Source organism: Lepisosteus platostomus, chromosome 24 (assembly GCF_059453375.1).
Source record: "Lepisosteus platostomus isolate fLepPlt1 chromosome 24, fLepPlt1.hap1, whole genome shotgun sequence".
Taxonomy (NCBI): Eukaryota; Metazoa; Chordata; class Actinopteri; order Semionotiformes; family Lepisosteidae; genus Lepisosteus; species Lepisosteus platostomus.
This window is the reverse complement of record NC_142634.1, coordinates 10867423-10882278: the sequence shown is the minus strand read 5'-3', so window position 1 is coordinate 10882278 and position 14856 is coordinate 10867423. Positions and strand designations below refer to the sequence as shown.

Sequence of the window (14856 nt, the reverse complement as noted above, 5' to 3'; positions counted from 1 at the left end):
CGACGGGTCATACTACTACAGAGTTCAGAAACATATGCAAAATAAATATTTTATCAATGAAAGCAAACGACCGTCCTCTCAGTTTAGTTTGTGCACTACAGTATTCGGAAGTTGGTCTGCAGCTGGGGTTCTAACCGAGACAAAGATGAACAGATAAACTGTGGAAATAGACAACTGTGGCAATGGGTGGTTGCGTTCCACTGTTTCACAGCTCCGAAGTACAAAGTGCAGTATAGCAACGATGGCACGCTACAGCCGAGTCGCGTTTTTCGGGAGCAGGAACTATAGACCACTGCTGGATTTCAGTTAACGCCGCAAGCAAAACCTCGTTTCTCAATTGTGAAGAAACTACAGACACCTTGCGCAAAAAAAAAACGTTAACACTCAGAACATGTAAAAGAGGTGAGAGGGGGTAGGTAGCAGATCCCCTAGATATGCAATGAAGTAAGGTTTGGACACATTTTGAAACATATCCAACAGACCAATGCAAATAGCAACATGTTACAATTGAGAATTTTCCGGACTGCATTTGGAATTTGATGATACTGTGGGTATCGTTTGTCTCTAGCTCTGACCTCATCATTATTTCCACGAAAATAGTTAAATATTAATTGCTTTTCTGTCTTTTTAAATGTATCGTATTACCTCATTAGTATATTAGCAATAGATTCGTTACAAAAACGGCGTTTTTTACATTTCTCTTATACGAGCTACGTCCTAGACTCATTCAACGCAGGATTATAGTGTCGTGCAGGGGACGTCGGCAGTAGCGCCTCGCTTCACAGGGGCGAACTGGTTCCCATTACAGTTGATGTAATCAAGGCTCGATTTCTGTAAGAGCCGCACTCGGCGAGCGGCGGTTTTCTCGCCCAGCCTCCAAGGCAGTTTTCCTAAGGCGGCGTGCGGAGAAGGCGGGGCTCGCTCGTCTTTCCTGGGCTAAAGATGCACCGGCCTTCCTCCGTGGTGCTCCGCGTGATGTCCCAGCGCAGTCGGTAACCTGGACCGAATGTGCGCCCGCTTGTCAGGTCGGAGCTGCCAGAAAGAGCCGTCGGCTCAGTCCCGTGGGAGCGAGGGTGAGTTTAACAACCGCAACTACAGAACTGTCAGTGGGTTTGACATTTTTCGTGCTCAGATGTACAGCATTCAGCACTGCAACATTTTCACCTTGGATTCTTCCTTCTGATTCTATAAAGCAGCCACATTAGTAAATTATAAGTGCGCAGATATTTTTTTCCTTCGATTTAATGTCACGTTTATTATGATGACTGAGAATAAAAAAAAAACGCGCTTCGTATTTATATTCAATAATCGGTAACGTTGATACCTGTGGAGGCGATGACATTTTCGAACGCGTCTTAAACGAATTATTTCTCAACCTTCCGCGATGCCTTTAATAAAAGGTCATATGTTTTACATCCAGGTAAGAAGGAGACGGTATTCCACTGAGATTTACGAGTGTCAGTTAATTTTTCGTTTTTTTAAAAAATATTTGGTTTTAGTCATGTACAATTCCAATTAGTAAACTCTAACTCATAAATTTAGAATAAAAAGAAAACCGCGTTTCGCATAAAAATGTATTTTTATTTTATTGGTGTTTATATGTGTGGTCTGATCACTGCACCAGTGAGCGATTGTTGTGAATTGTTTCGGGCGCGGAACATTAAAAGATTGTAAAGTTCAGGAGTCAATAATAATAATAATAATAATAATCAGTAATACTCAGCACCTGCTCCTTCTCTTATTGATACAGAAGTACAACTTCCAGTATAATGCTTAAATATTCTCGTGACTGATATGTTTTAAAGAGTATTGTAGTCTTTTGTTATAGGAAAGAATCAGGTGTGGTATTTGAATATGCTTGCTTAGATTATGCTTGTTTAGGAAGGAATCTTTGCAGCTTCCTAATGTTATTAGAGACTGTTGGCAGACATCTGTTGTATCTGGCATAAGTGGTGCACACTGCACATGCTCACTGCTTTCTCTGTGAGTGTTCTCTGTGGTTTGGTAAAAACGTAGAACTTTGAAATTCGCAGAAAAGCTTTAGCAACAGAGGAAAGAATTAGTAGATTCATTATTTTTCTGCTTTGATGAAGGAGCCGCACTGACTCTTGTGGTTGTGATCTGGACCGGGCGAATTTCTGCAGTATTGTAACGCAACGGGGGCTCAGGCGGGCGCCCTTGCCGCATTAGGTCGGCCCCCCACCGTCGGGGGCTCGAACCCGGGACTCCTGCGTCACTCAACGGGGACCCAGCCCGGTGAGCTAAAGAGAGATCTCTCCACAGCCCAGTAGCTGTAGTCCTGGTATCACAGGGAAGGGCGGCGACATCACCTGCTCTGGTAAGCCGGCTCTTGCACACCCTGATGGCCGTATGCGTTACAGTATGTTGGTGCAATGGGGGAAAAAGAAATATTCTTCCTCACAGAAAAACCCAAACCCTGTCATGAGCACCTGGCTTTAGGGCAAAGACTAATAAAGCTTTTCTCAAATTGAATGGTTCTGCGATGTTATTAATCCCGCAAAAATGTAATCAAATTCAGAATTCTTCTGGCGTCCTCCATTTCTTCTGGTATCCTTTATCACATGAAGCGTGTGTTCAGAAGGGTGGTCGATGAAAGCGGGAAAGGCAGGCGGCAGGGACTGAAGTCCCAGTCGGGGGTGGTGGTACACATCCAGGGCCCAAAATCATCTTCTCTTTTTCCAGCCCAGCTGCTGAGTGCGTTGGAGACCCCAGTGGCCCAAACCAGACCTCTGCTGGGTAGCAGTAACGATGAGGGCTGTGGTCGCCGTGGCCTGCAATCTGTTGTTCATCCTGGCCGACATCACGGTCACCACCCTCTTGTACATCCGTGGGACCAGGATAAGCCTGTTCATGGAGGACTTGGGTAACTTCGACCTGTTCTGTTCTACGGTCGACTTGTGGGTGACCCTCCTAGTTCGGGTCACCTTGCTGCTGGGGGCTGCTATCGGCGTGTCGAGGAACGTTACGGAGGGCCCCCGGAGGGTGGCAGACTCCCAGAACCTGGCCGTCATCTTGTGCCTGGTGGTCATGGTGTACGCCGTCACCAAGCTCCTGCTCTTTTCGGAGCACGAGGCCTCGCTGACGCACAGCCCCTGGTTTCTGAGCCTGTTCTCGTGGACCTGCGTCTCCTCGCTGGGGACGGTGCTTCTGTGGAAGCTGCTCGCCAGAGTCAGGCCGCCCAGGCCGTCTCTGAAGATCAACGCGGGCAGCGAGGACTCAGGAGACAGGGCGCCGGTGCTGGGCCCGGAGGACTGCAGCGGCGACGAGTGCGAGGAGGAGGAGGAGGGTGAAAAGTGCAGTGACAAGAGGAAGGGAGAGTCTCGCTCCACGGCGACAGTGAGCCAACTCCTGGCCTACTGCAGGAAGGATGCTGGTCTGCTGGGGGTCGCCTTCTTATTCCTCCTCGTCTCTGCTTTGTGTGAGTTTTCCCTTTCGGAATCGAAAGTGTTCTGCATTTAGTCTCGTAACATTCACCCGTTTTGCCCAGAAAACTTCAGCTGTGGGCCCAGATGCTCTCATGAAAGGAAGATACCAGCGGAGGGCAGCAAAAAGCTAACGATTGCAGTGGTTGACATTTAACAAGACAACTCAACACACTCCCCTAACAAATTTAGATATCGGCATGATCTATTTGTCTTAAAAAATTGGCCATTAGAATTTCAGACTTTATTTTTTCTGATTTTGCAACAAGCAGTGTAATAGTTGGGTTTTTTGTAATGGCCGCAGATATGCAGATGTGCTTAGTCGTTATAAGCTGATGATGTTGCAAACCTGTTAGGGCTTTTTTTTCCCCCACAGCGTATGACATCATGCTGTTGCTTCGCATGGCCACTCTCCTGACCTTCGTGGTTTGGTTTTAGCAACTGTTAAAGTGCAGCACCTTACTGTCATTGCCAATTCCTTTTCGAAAGCACGAGTTTCCACTGACTTCAAAATGACCTGCAGGTTTAGTAATGGTAGATCTTATCACCTGTTTGAATTGATGACTGTATTAACATCACTTTATTGACCACATACGTTTTCTTGTATTAGGTATTTGTCTTTTTCACAGACCCCAGCTTGCTCTCCGTAAGACACACAGACAGGGAGAGAGAAGCTTGGGGTCAGAGCGCAGGGTCAGCCATTTATACGGCACCCCTGAAGCAGCTGGGGTTAAGGGCCTTGCTCAGGGGCCCAACAGAGTAGGATTCCTCTGCCAGCCGCAGGATACAAACCGGCAACCTTCCAGCCACAGGTGCAGATCCTTAGCCACAGTGCCTCCGCTCCGCCACCAAGGGCTCTGCAGTCTGTGGATTTGAATCCAGACCTTCACCGAGAGCAGTTTATTCTGGGGATTTGAACCCGGATCCTCAGTGACCGCAGACCAGCGCGCTACAGGACGAGGCACAGCGCCGCATTGCGCGTTTTAATGTTGTAAGCCTGTTAAACTTGCCTTGTACTTGTTTCCTTTTCCAGGTGAAGCCTTCATCCCTTATTACACTGGACAGGCGATTGATGGGATTGTTATTCATAAGAGCATGGCAGACTTCACCAAACCCATAATCTATTTGACAGTCTTTGCACTTGTAAGGTAAATCATGAAGACTGACCGATTACCATGACTTTTCTTCCTTATCATACAGTAGCTCTCATGTCTACTGTATTCAGGCTTGTATCGGTTTTCCCTCGAATGACAAACGCTCACAGTAAGCCAAGCATTCCCTGCTCTCCCATCTCCAGTGTGCAGAACCTCTTGTGTAGCAGTGGCTTCTGCTGCTCTCCGCTGGACAAGCAGCAGTAGGAGAGGGTACAAACAAGAGAAGAATGAACTTGTTTGGGTTTTTAGCAACTAACTGTCCAGTGTTTTAATCCTGCCACTTCTGGAAAGATGCCAGGCTGTCAGCTGTGACAACATGGGTAGTTTACAGTCTCGCAACGTTTTGCCTAGAAAAGGTTTACTTGTTCATTTGTTACTCTGGTTGGTGTTTCACTGTCAATTCTGATTTCTTTTCTGTTTTCTTTTGCCTGGGAGTGTTTACCTGATTACTCTTCTCAGGGCTGATTCCATATCTGGTTTTAAAATTACTCACACTTCTATAGCGCTGTTCTGGACACTCCACTCAAAGAGCTTTACAGGTAATGGGGATCCCCTCCACCACCACCAGTGTGCAGCTCCACCTGGATGACTCTACAGCAGCCATAGTGCACCAGTACTCTCACTCTCACCACACACCAGCTCTCAGTGGGGAGGAGAACAGAGTGATGGGGATTATTAGGAGGCCATGATTGGTAAGGGCCAGGGGAAAATTTGGCCAGGACACCAGGGTAACACCCCTACTCTTTTTGACAAACGGCCTGGGATTTTTAATGACCACAGAGAGTCAGGACCTCGGTTTTACATCCGAAGGACGGCGCCTTTTTACTTTATAGGGTCACTGTACTGGGGATTAGGATCCACACAGACCGCAAGGTGAGCGCCCCCTACTGGCCCCTTTAATACCTCTTCCAGCAACAACCTTAGCTTTTCCCAGGAGGTCTCTCCATCCAAGTACTGATCAGGCTCAGTTTGCTTAGTTTCAGTGGGCTGCCAGTTGTGAGTTGCAGGGTGATATGGCTAATCGTGATGGCTTTTTGTAACAGAGCCTTGAACTATTCATGTCCAGGCAGCATTTAAACTTGGCATTAAAATGCAAATTCTACAGCAAAGGAAGCACCCGCGTTGAGGTTAATGTGACAAGTGTCCCTTTATGTTTGGCTTTGTTTCCAGCTCCATTGCAATGGGAGTTCGAGGTGGCGTTTTTTCCTTGACTTTTGCCAGACTGAATGTGAGATTACGTAACCTGCTCTTCAGGTCGCTGGTCCACCAGGAGATTGGATTCTTTGACGAAAATCACACAGGTAACAATAGACTACTTGCCTTTTCTCTTCATATTAAAATTGCTGCAAAGTTGGAAGACAAAAATCATTAGATTGTAACTTTTGAAGTGAGGCTTTTTTCTACACGCTCAATAAACTTGATGCTATGTATTCCCATACATTGTGCTTCCAGACTTTATATAGTGAATATAGTGATGTTTCTTTTTGTCCTTTATGGACATGATTGTAGGACAGGGGCAGGCACCAAGCATGGTTTTAATAGGACTGAAGTACTTAAAACAGTTAGTACTGTAGGTAGGTTACTCTAATACACCATTTTTGAATGGGACCACTATTTACCCAATATTTGTACTGGAGTAAATGTACAGGAGTGAATTATTATTCTTACGGTCATCAATAACACATGGCCTTTAATATAAAAGCACTGTTTTTGCTTTTATGTAAAAATAAATGCTAGAATGTGAGGATGGGTTCTGGTTTAATGGAAGGGCGCAAGCACCGTGCCACAGTGAGGAGACAGCGCAGAGTGGTACCCCTGGGGTTGAGAGTTCAGTCCTCTGGTGTAGAGCATGCTGCTGGCACTTTTGAGCAAGGTGCTCTCCCCTTTTTGCTCCTTTCAACCAGCTGTGTAAGTGGAACTAGCATTTCAGGGGCTTGACCTCAGAAGGGCAAGAGTCCCATCCGCGAGGAAGTCTTGCTCTTCCGTTTCGCTCCACACTCGCTGCAGGGAAGTCAGGGTACTGTGGGGTCCAGTGAGCCAGCTGAGCCATGGATTGTGGTCACTCAGGACAGTGAAGTCTTGCTGTGTCGCCTCAGTATGCCCGAGCCTGACTCTGCTCGGTTCCAGGCGACATCACCTCTCGGCTGACCTCGGACACGACGCAGGTGAGCGACCTCATCTCGGAGAACGTCAACCTGTTCCTGCGCAGCCTGGTCAAGGGCGTGGGTTACTGCATCTTCATGTTCGGCATGTCCTGGAAGCTCTCCCTGGTCACCCTAATGGGGTTCCCCTTCATTGCCATTGTTTCCAAGTTCTATGGGGAATACTACAAGGCAAGTGCTCTCCTGCCCTGTCCACACTGTCTCTTTGCTCTCTCATGCTGCACGCTTGCACAGGGGCTTCTTCGCTGGAACCACACAAGCGTGTTCCTTTAGGCTGCATGATTGCATGGCTCATGTCCAGTGGGTTGTGGGCTGGAGTCCCTGGTGCAGACACTGCTCTTGCACCTTGAGTGAGGTACTGTACCCCAGTTGCTCCAGTCCTCCCAGCTGTATAAGTGGGAACCACATTGCTGGGGGTGGGGGTAATACCTGCAGTGGACTGGTGTCCCTCCTGGGGGGGTCACAAGCTGGCTTGTTCATTTACCTCTACAGAAACCAGATGAGCTCTGGCCTGATAATGAGGTGGCTTACTGTAGATATGGAAGTCGCCTACATATCGCAGTTACATGTCACAGTAGCTGCATGATGCAAGGGATTTAAACAGCGGGCGTGCCTTTCAGCAAAGCGTTTTTACCCAGGTTACTCTAATTAAAAGCCTAGAAATACATGTGATTTTGGTTCTAGCCAAATTCATGGATTTCAGATGAAATGATTAAAAACACAAATGCCTCACTGAAGTATTTAACTCTTGGAAGAACTTAAACATCTATTACTTTCTATGAGGAATTAAGAACTTTAGTGTTTGAATATAAGGTCCTATACATACGAGTACCTGCCAACCGAAGAGCTTTGGCCTAAGCGATTTCTGCTTCTCAAAGACTTAGAAGTACTGCTCTCCCAGAGGAGGGCATACATCTCCAGGATCAGAATGCTGTGGTGTTTTTAGTTTAATGATGTCACCCCTTTCACACAGAAACTCGCCAAGGAGGTGCAGAACTCTCTCGCCCAGGCCAACAAGGTTGCGGAGGAGACGATCTCGTCCATGAAGACGGTCAGGAGCTTTGCCAACGAGGATGCGGAGGCCGACAACTATTTTGCGAAGCTTCAGGAGATGTTCCAGTTGAACAAGAGGCAGGCTGTGGCCTACGCCTGTTACATGTGGTGCAGCTGTGTGCGTACCCTGCTAGAGTATCACACCTGGGCTTTCTCACTGCGAATACCCACTCGGGGGCAGAATATGCTTTCGATTTGATTAACATTTTCAGTATAAAGTGCGAAAGACATCTATCCAACTGGAGACGAAATAGGTGTGGGAGACAGAAAATAAAATGAATGTCTGTCACGTTAAACGTAATTTTGGCTCTGTTGTGAGGACAGCACAGGGGTTAGCGTTGCTGCCTTGCAGTGCTGGGGCCCTGATCTTAATTCCAGACCTGGGGTGCTGTCTGCGTGGTATGTGTATGTTCTCCCTGCTGTCCTGTGGTTCCCTGTCCCTGCTTCTTCCAGGTGCTCCGGTTTCCTCTCCCAGTCCAAAGACATACTAGTTTGTTTTTTTTTCCAATCAAAATAAACTTTATTTCAGGGAAAACATCTCAATCAGTGCAAGTGGGTGATGGGGCCGGATGCGCGCAATGAAAGAGTCCCTCCGAGCCCTTTTCCCTGTCCTGGAACTCTGGAACCTTTCAGAGCTCCCTCGCCTTGGAGAAACCCCATTTGGCGACGTTACGTTTCAAGAACATACTCGTAATAGGTTTATTCCATGCTGAAAAGAGAAGAAAGGAAATGAGGCTCGACAGCCGAAATGTTGTTTCCTTTCTTCTCTTTTCAGCATGGAACAAACCTATTACTTGTTCCTTTCCAGCCTACGCATGCTGACGCAGCTACCCACCTGAGCTAGTTTAGTATAGTAGTAGGTTAATTTGCTTTCTGGGAAAATTGCCCCTAGGTGTGCGTGTGTGGGTGTGTCTGTGTTTGTGTAAGCCCTGCGATGGATTGGCATTCTGTCCAGGGTGTACCCTGCCTTGCACCTGTTGCTTGCTGGGATAGGCTCCAGCTCCCCAGCAAACCTGAATTGGATGAGAAGGTTAGAGGATGGATGGATGAAAATGCAGCAAGATTTTGCAGTGGAGTAAAATGCTTTAAAAGATGTGGTCCTGGAAAATTTTGTGTGGTACACTGTGATCTTTCACATTGCGAAAGACTGCTTTCTACTTATACATTGATATTTTATTGAATAGTTATCCATTGAAGTTTTCTTAAACTTAGCAGATGCTGATGCTGGAAAACGTTTGTTTTTTATGAAATTGATTTTCATAATCGTCTTAACATAGTGCAGGGATGTTTTAAAAGATGTGAAGTCAGCAATTTACAAATTCAAGATTGATTTTGATGTACATAGAGCTCTCTTTCCACCAGGACCCCACTCATTCGTGTCCAAATGGCAGTGTTAGAACGCAGAAGTGAAAATGATGATATACAGTTAGGTTTTAATGAATTTTTTATTTTTCAGATCTCAGAGCTGGCCATGCAGGTCAGTATTCTTTACTATGGAGGACATTTGGTGGTGTCTGGGCAGATGACTGGTGGAACCCTGATTTCCTTTGTCATCTATGAGCTGGAGTTAGGAGAGTGTTTGGAGGTAAATAGAATTAATAGGAACCTTGTGTGCACCCTTGCATTATTGAAAAGCTACAACAATGTTTCAAAATATATCATCTTCTACCATTGGTGTTATGAAATCCAAGATCCTTGTTTTCCCTGTGGCCACACTGATGAAACTATGCTCACAAAAATGCATTAAAGTCATGCACAGCTTGCTAACAGGAGAAACTGGAGGAGACTCCAATGTTGTGGGGCAGTTCAAATCAGTGGATGGAGAAACTGATCTTGGATTAGCAGTTTTTTATCTATTTCATCTGCATTTAAATCTGTAGAAAAACTGTGCTGTACTGCATTGATCAGGCTGATCATTTCGGATGCTAATCAAGAATAGTTTTTAAGAAATACATTTTTCACATTCAGGATATGCTTGCTCATCACACATTTAGAACTATATTGTTTTATTCCGAATCAGACTGAATGTAAAGCAGATGAAGCTTCTGTCCTTGTAGTTTTGTGCTACTGATGGACTTGGGCATCTGTAGATGGTGGACATACATGGCTGCAGTGAATTCAGTGCACTTGTTTTGGAAAACCTGTGAACACATTTAGCCAAAGAGGTCAAATCAAAATGTATAAATTGAAAAATAATTAATCAAAAACTAAAAAAAACAAACAGTAAATCGATAAATCAAGTCATTCTGAGAACCGTTTAAAAAAAATAAGATGAATGGAGGTCAGATTACAATCCTTCCCGGGGTTGTCGATGACACCAGTGTGTGAAATGTCTTGCAGGACATTGCGTCAGTGTACACGGGGTTAATGCAAGGAGTGGGGGCTGCGGAGAAGGTCTTCGAGTTTATAGACCGGAAGCCCAAACTGTCACACAATGGGCAGCTGGCTCCAGACACTTGCAAAGGACTAGTGGAGTTCAAGAATGTAACGTTCTCCTACCCCACACGTCCTGACACACCGATACTAAAGGTGAGTTCAGTGTTTTGTAAGTATGTACCCAACACTTCCATCTTTCCTGAAGGACTACAATGGACCTTACATAATCATCACAGATAAGGCATCGGTAAAGCAAATAATTACCATTGTTACTAATAATAATCTTTTTTAAAACCCTTTCAATGTGTGTGCTCCCTTATACCGTGGTAAACTCTAACATTAGATATAATGTAGTCTTAATATGATGCTTCTTATTTCTGGTGAATACCTTGGAATCCCCTTTACGCAAGCAAAGTGAACTGAGATCGGAGATCTGAGCGTGGGTGTGTCTGTGTTCCAGGATGTATCCTTCACGCTGAGGCCTGGCGAGGTCACTGCACTGGTGGGGCCCTCAGGCAGTGGGAAGAGCTCCTGTGTCAGTCTGCTGGAGAACTTCTACCGGCCCCAGCAGGGCGAGGTGTTCCTGGATGGCCACCCTGTCCAGGAATACCAGCACAGCTACTTGCACGCCAGGGTCAGTCTGAGGAGGCAGGGTCTCTTTCCCAGCACTGTGTCTTGCCACAAGATGTTTGGGGTGGTGTGATCTTTATTCCCTGATTGAGGATGTCTGTAGCTCCTTGAGGATTAGACATCCTCCAAGACCAGGGTTAAGGTCCATGGATGTAGTTCTGTCAAAACGAAATGGCCTACACTCTTTAACCTTAATGTGTATTGCATATGCTCTTGTACATATCTCTTAAATCTATCCTTAGTTCACCAGCATGTGGTGTCCTATCTCCTCTGCAGAGGAAACGGAAAACAACTCTGAATAGAAAAGCATTTTTTTTTAGAAACACACTCATTTGAAATCACCCCCCGCCAACACACACACATGCACAAAGCAAAGCTTGATTCTGGCTGCAGTGAGTGTAGTTTCCATTGTGTAATAACATTTACAAAGGCCAGAAATCCAGACCTGTCTTGGAATGAAAAAACTGCCAATAATTTATCTTCACATTTCTCATGTTTTACCCAGTTGAACCACTAGATGGAAGTAGATATTAGTCAGCTTGGAGTATTTTGCAGAGAATGACATGTACAGTAAGTCAAATTGTTTAACTGTATTGGTTGTGGGGAATCTGTGAACCCCAGCTCTTTTGATGTGTCAAGGGGAGTTTTGTTCTAAATGTAGAAACATAAAAAGAAAACACGGTTTAAAAAAAGAGACTTGCTCATGAAGCATATGTTACATTTCTTTCCAGGTGACTACAATGCATATCTTTTATGAGAGTTTAAACTAAGAGATGGCAGTTAATGGATTTTAACTGGTTCAGGCACACATAAGCAGCCGATTCACAGCAGACAAACAAACTGAGGCCATCTGAACGGCATGTTTTCCAGGTGTCTCTGGTGGGGCAGGAGCCTGTGCTGTTCGCCCGCTCGGTCCAGAACAATATCACCTATGGTCTGACTGACTGCTCTATGGATGCAGTTGTCCAGGCAGCTATAAAAGCCAATGCCCACGAGTTCGTGACTCAGTTGCCAAATGGCTACAATACAGGTAACTATACTGAAGCCTCCAAAATGCTGTAAGTCAGTAAATGGACATCTTCTTTCTCCAGTAAAGTAAAAAAATATATCATAATGGAGTAACATCCTGAAGAAAGTATTTGGCAAAAGAGGTAAAACCAGAAATATCAAAACACAATTCATCTGAAAGGCAAAACAAAGGCCAGAATGAACAGCATCAGAAGGGCTTTTGGGCAGTTTTAATTATCATCTCAAATCTGGTTTGGAAGTTTAAATTCAGTCTGTTCTGAAACAACATGGTGGAGAAAAGATTTACTGCATTTATGCAGTTAATAAAAATATTCTGCTTCGGATTATAAACAGACAGCTACAAAGTCCAGTACTCACAGATATGTTACCCAGTTGTCAAATGGATGCAATGCAGGTAATCATACTGAAGTGCCAGAATACTGCAGGGTATTAAGCAGACAGTGATCTCTTCCTTCGACTGTAAAGTCAGAAAGTAGAGCACCATGGAGTAACTGGAGGAAAGAAAACGGAACTCATCCTGAAACTGTGGCTGTTATCAGCATTTCTGCCCAATTCCTGCACATTAGGGTCACACTGTGGAGGATACAATATTGTCCACATAAAAGATTACATGCGTTAGTTGTTCATGAATGTCTTTCATGGCCAACGAAGATGAGAGCAGAGAGTGGACCCTACTCTTAACAAGTGTTAAGAGGAGCGTCCACACGCCCTTGTGTGTTTCTGCAGGGGTCGGGGAGAAGGGTGCCCAGCTCTCCGGCGGTCAGAAGCAGAGAGTGGCCATCGCTCGCGCCCTCATCCGGAATCCCCACGTGCTCATCCTGGACGAGGCCACCAGCGCCCTGGATGCGGAGAGCGAATACATCGTGAGTCCAGGCCGTCTCGTCGCCTGTCCTGTATCCGCGCAGGGGCAGAGGAGGGAATAGTCTTCCTCTGCTGAGCTGGCAGGTCATCTGCAGCTGCTTCCAGGGCTGTGTGAAAGTAACGGAGCTCACCTTGCCTTGGAGGAACACACACTCACTGGTGTACGGCATGCCAGCTGTGCACGATCCAGAATCTCGAAACATGTTTTACTGAAAACTACAGCATTGTTTCCTATTATTTTTCAGACTGTACTGAACTCATCAGGTCTGCTTAGCAAACTCAGCCATTACTGGGAGTCCAAATTGATCGGAATGATTAGTGAAATATTGGATATATGATCTCTTTAGGACAGAGCAGATGGGTGTTGTTTTTGAAAGGCTTCGCTGCAGTAAAAACATTTCGCTGTTAGGGAAATCCCATTAGCTTGTTCTAAAGTGAAAAGACCTTAAATTGTTTTATCATTCCTGACACCATTATGTGGTAAAGACGATATAGTTATTTCCAGCTGACTAATATTTCTCTCACACTGACTGGCCTCAACATTGTCCACAGCATGCAAATCATGAGAAAAATGCAAATCATGGTTCAGACTCTCTTTGAGTAAATATTTTACAGCATCTACAGCAATGCCCTTTTTAGGCACAAATAAAGCTACCGATTCTTTGCAGTAAATGCTGTCCTGAGCACCTTATTAACTCACTTTGAGATAAACGTTTCTCCAGGGCAAAAGACAGCAGGACTCACTGCGGCTGACTTCTCTTCTTCTCCCCCCTCAGGTTCAGCAGGCTCTGAACACTATCATGCACAGACACACCGTCCTGGTGATCGCGCACCGCCTGAGCACAGTGGAGAAGGCGGGCAACATCATTGTGATCGACAAGGGCTGGGTGGTAGAGCAAGGCTCCCACAAGGAGTTAATGGCAATGGGGGGCCTCTATTCCAAACTGGTCCAGAGGCAGGTGCTGGGGATAGAGACGGGAGCCGACGTTCTGAACCCCCCAAAGAACAGCATGTGGCACCTAGGAAAATCAAAACTGAGAAAAGAGGAGAGCAGCGATTCTGAGGAAGACTTCCGTTTGTGACGAGAAGAGGTTGACCATCAGAAATCTGGTGCTATAGAACTAGGACATACTGTACTGTGTTTAGTGGTATTATTATTATTATTATTATTATTATTATTATTATTATTATTATTATTATTGTATAAAACATGAATCCTTTCCCTAATACTTTTGCTTTGTGGTAAAGTCATTGTATCTGGTCCTACCTGCCTCACTTAAATAATATACAAACTTTCACAGAGGAGGAAGGTGATAAAAAAGCAACCATTTTGTTCCTGTCAGATTGTGTGTGCTTCATTCTGAACTGAGTAGCTTTCTTACAAAAGAAATATGCAGATATACTGGTGAAGTGGGGGGTAACTTCAGGACAATAGCCGAACAACAAGGTTTCGCATATTTTAAATTTCTAAGTTCCACTTACCAATTTCTAAACAAGGAGCCATGTTATCTGCACATCTGCTGCCCAGACTGTGTGCCTGGAGTTTTAGACTTTAACCTGTGAATCATTCTTGACACTTCTACAGGTGTGAGATGTCATGCTTCCCTACCTGACTGTACGCTGTCCCAGATAAGTCCCCTTCTCTCGCTATGGTTGTACAATGTCTTTGCAACTTTGACGGCCCAAAATAATACAGTCCCTGGTCCAAAGATACCCCTTCACCTTTGCAAGAGACCATTGGGTGGTAGCTGCTATGTTAACAATAAAAATGAAGCGTATAGCACACAAGTAGCACTAAAATAACACACCACAGTGCAAGTGTACTAGTTTCAGGGAAAATAGATGTATCTCATCTTTAGTGGGTCAATCAAGTTTATCTGACTTTATCTTAAAGTCTATGAAGTCTAGAAAACACTGTAAAGCTTTTCCAATATGTATTATGTGAATACACAGGGCAGACCTTAATACGTTTATAATAAATAATAAAAATATATTGAGTTGACTATTCCTCTATGAACATGCAGATTTGCTTTTTTTGTTCCGTTTTTCGTGTGTATATGTTAATTTAGAAATACCAGCTGTCCTTAATGAAAAAAATACTCAGTATTCTTCCAACAATTATTTTGTAGTTAATTCCCAGATTTCCAA

General features: G+C 44.9%; 1 protein-coding gene and 1 long non-coding RNA gene across 7 annotated transcripts; one reads left to right on the top strand and one right to left on the bottom strand.

Moving 5' to 3' along the window:
• Positions 1–201: 201 nt before the first annotated feature.
• On the top strand, positions 202–14725 carry abcb9 (ATP binding cassette subfamily B member 9). Of its 5 annotated transcripts, none has more exons than XM_088617990.1 (13): positions 204–992; positions 2094–2338; positions 2704–3439; positions 4477–4591; positions 5768–5898; positions 6725–6930; positions 7733–7930; positions 9269–9397; positions 10153–10341; positions 10649–10822; positions 11689–11848; positions 12574–12710; positions 13485–14725. In XM_088617990.1, the coding sequence occupies exons 3-13, from the start codon at positions 2770–2772 to the stop codon at positions 13788–13790; spliced, it is 2415 nt and encodes an 804-aa protein (XP_088474116.1). In that variant the 5' UTR covers positions 204–992; positions 2094–2338; positions 2704–2769; the 3' UTR covers positions 13791–14725. The 5 variants fall into 5 exon arrangements, with proteins under 5 accessions (XP_088474118.1, XP_088474116.1, XP_088474115.1 ...); XM_088617989.1 differs by having other exon boundaries at positions 204–1073; XM_088617992.1 differs by lacking the exon at positions 2094–2338 and having other exon boundaries at positions 202–1073; positions 6725–6762.
• LOC148641641 (uncharacterized) lies at positions 9239–13541 on the bottom strand. 2 transcript variants are annotated; one of them, XR_015929768.1, is made up of 4 exons: positions 13409–13541; positions 12840–12917; positions 10577–12686; positions 9239–9953 (listed from the first exon to the last, which is right to left on the bottom strand). It is a non-coding gene; the product is annotated as an uncharacterized LOC148641641 (long non-coding RNA). The 2 variants fall into 2 exon arrangements; XR_015929767.1 differs by lacking the exon at positions 12840–12917 and having other exon boundaries at positions 10577–12815; positions 13409–13532.
• Positions 14726–14856: the final 131 nt, after the last annotated feature.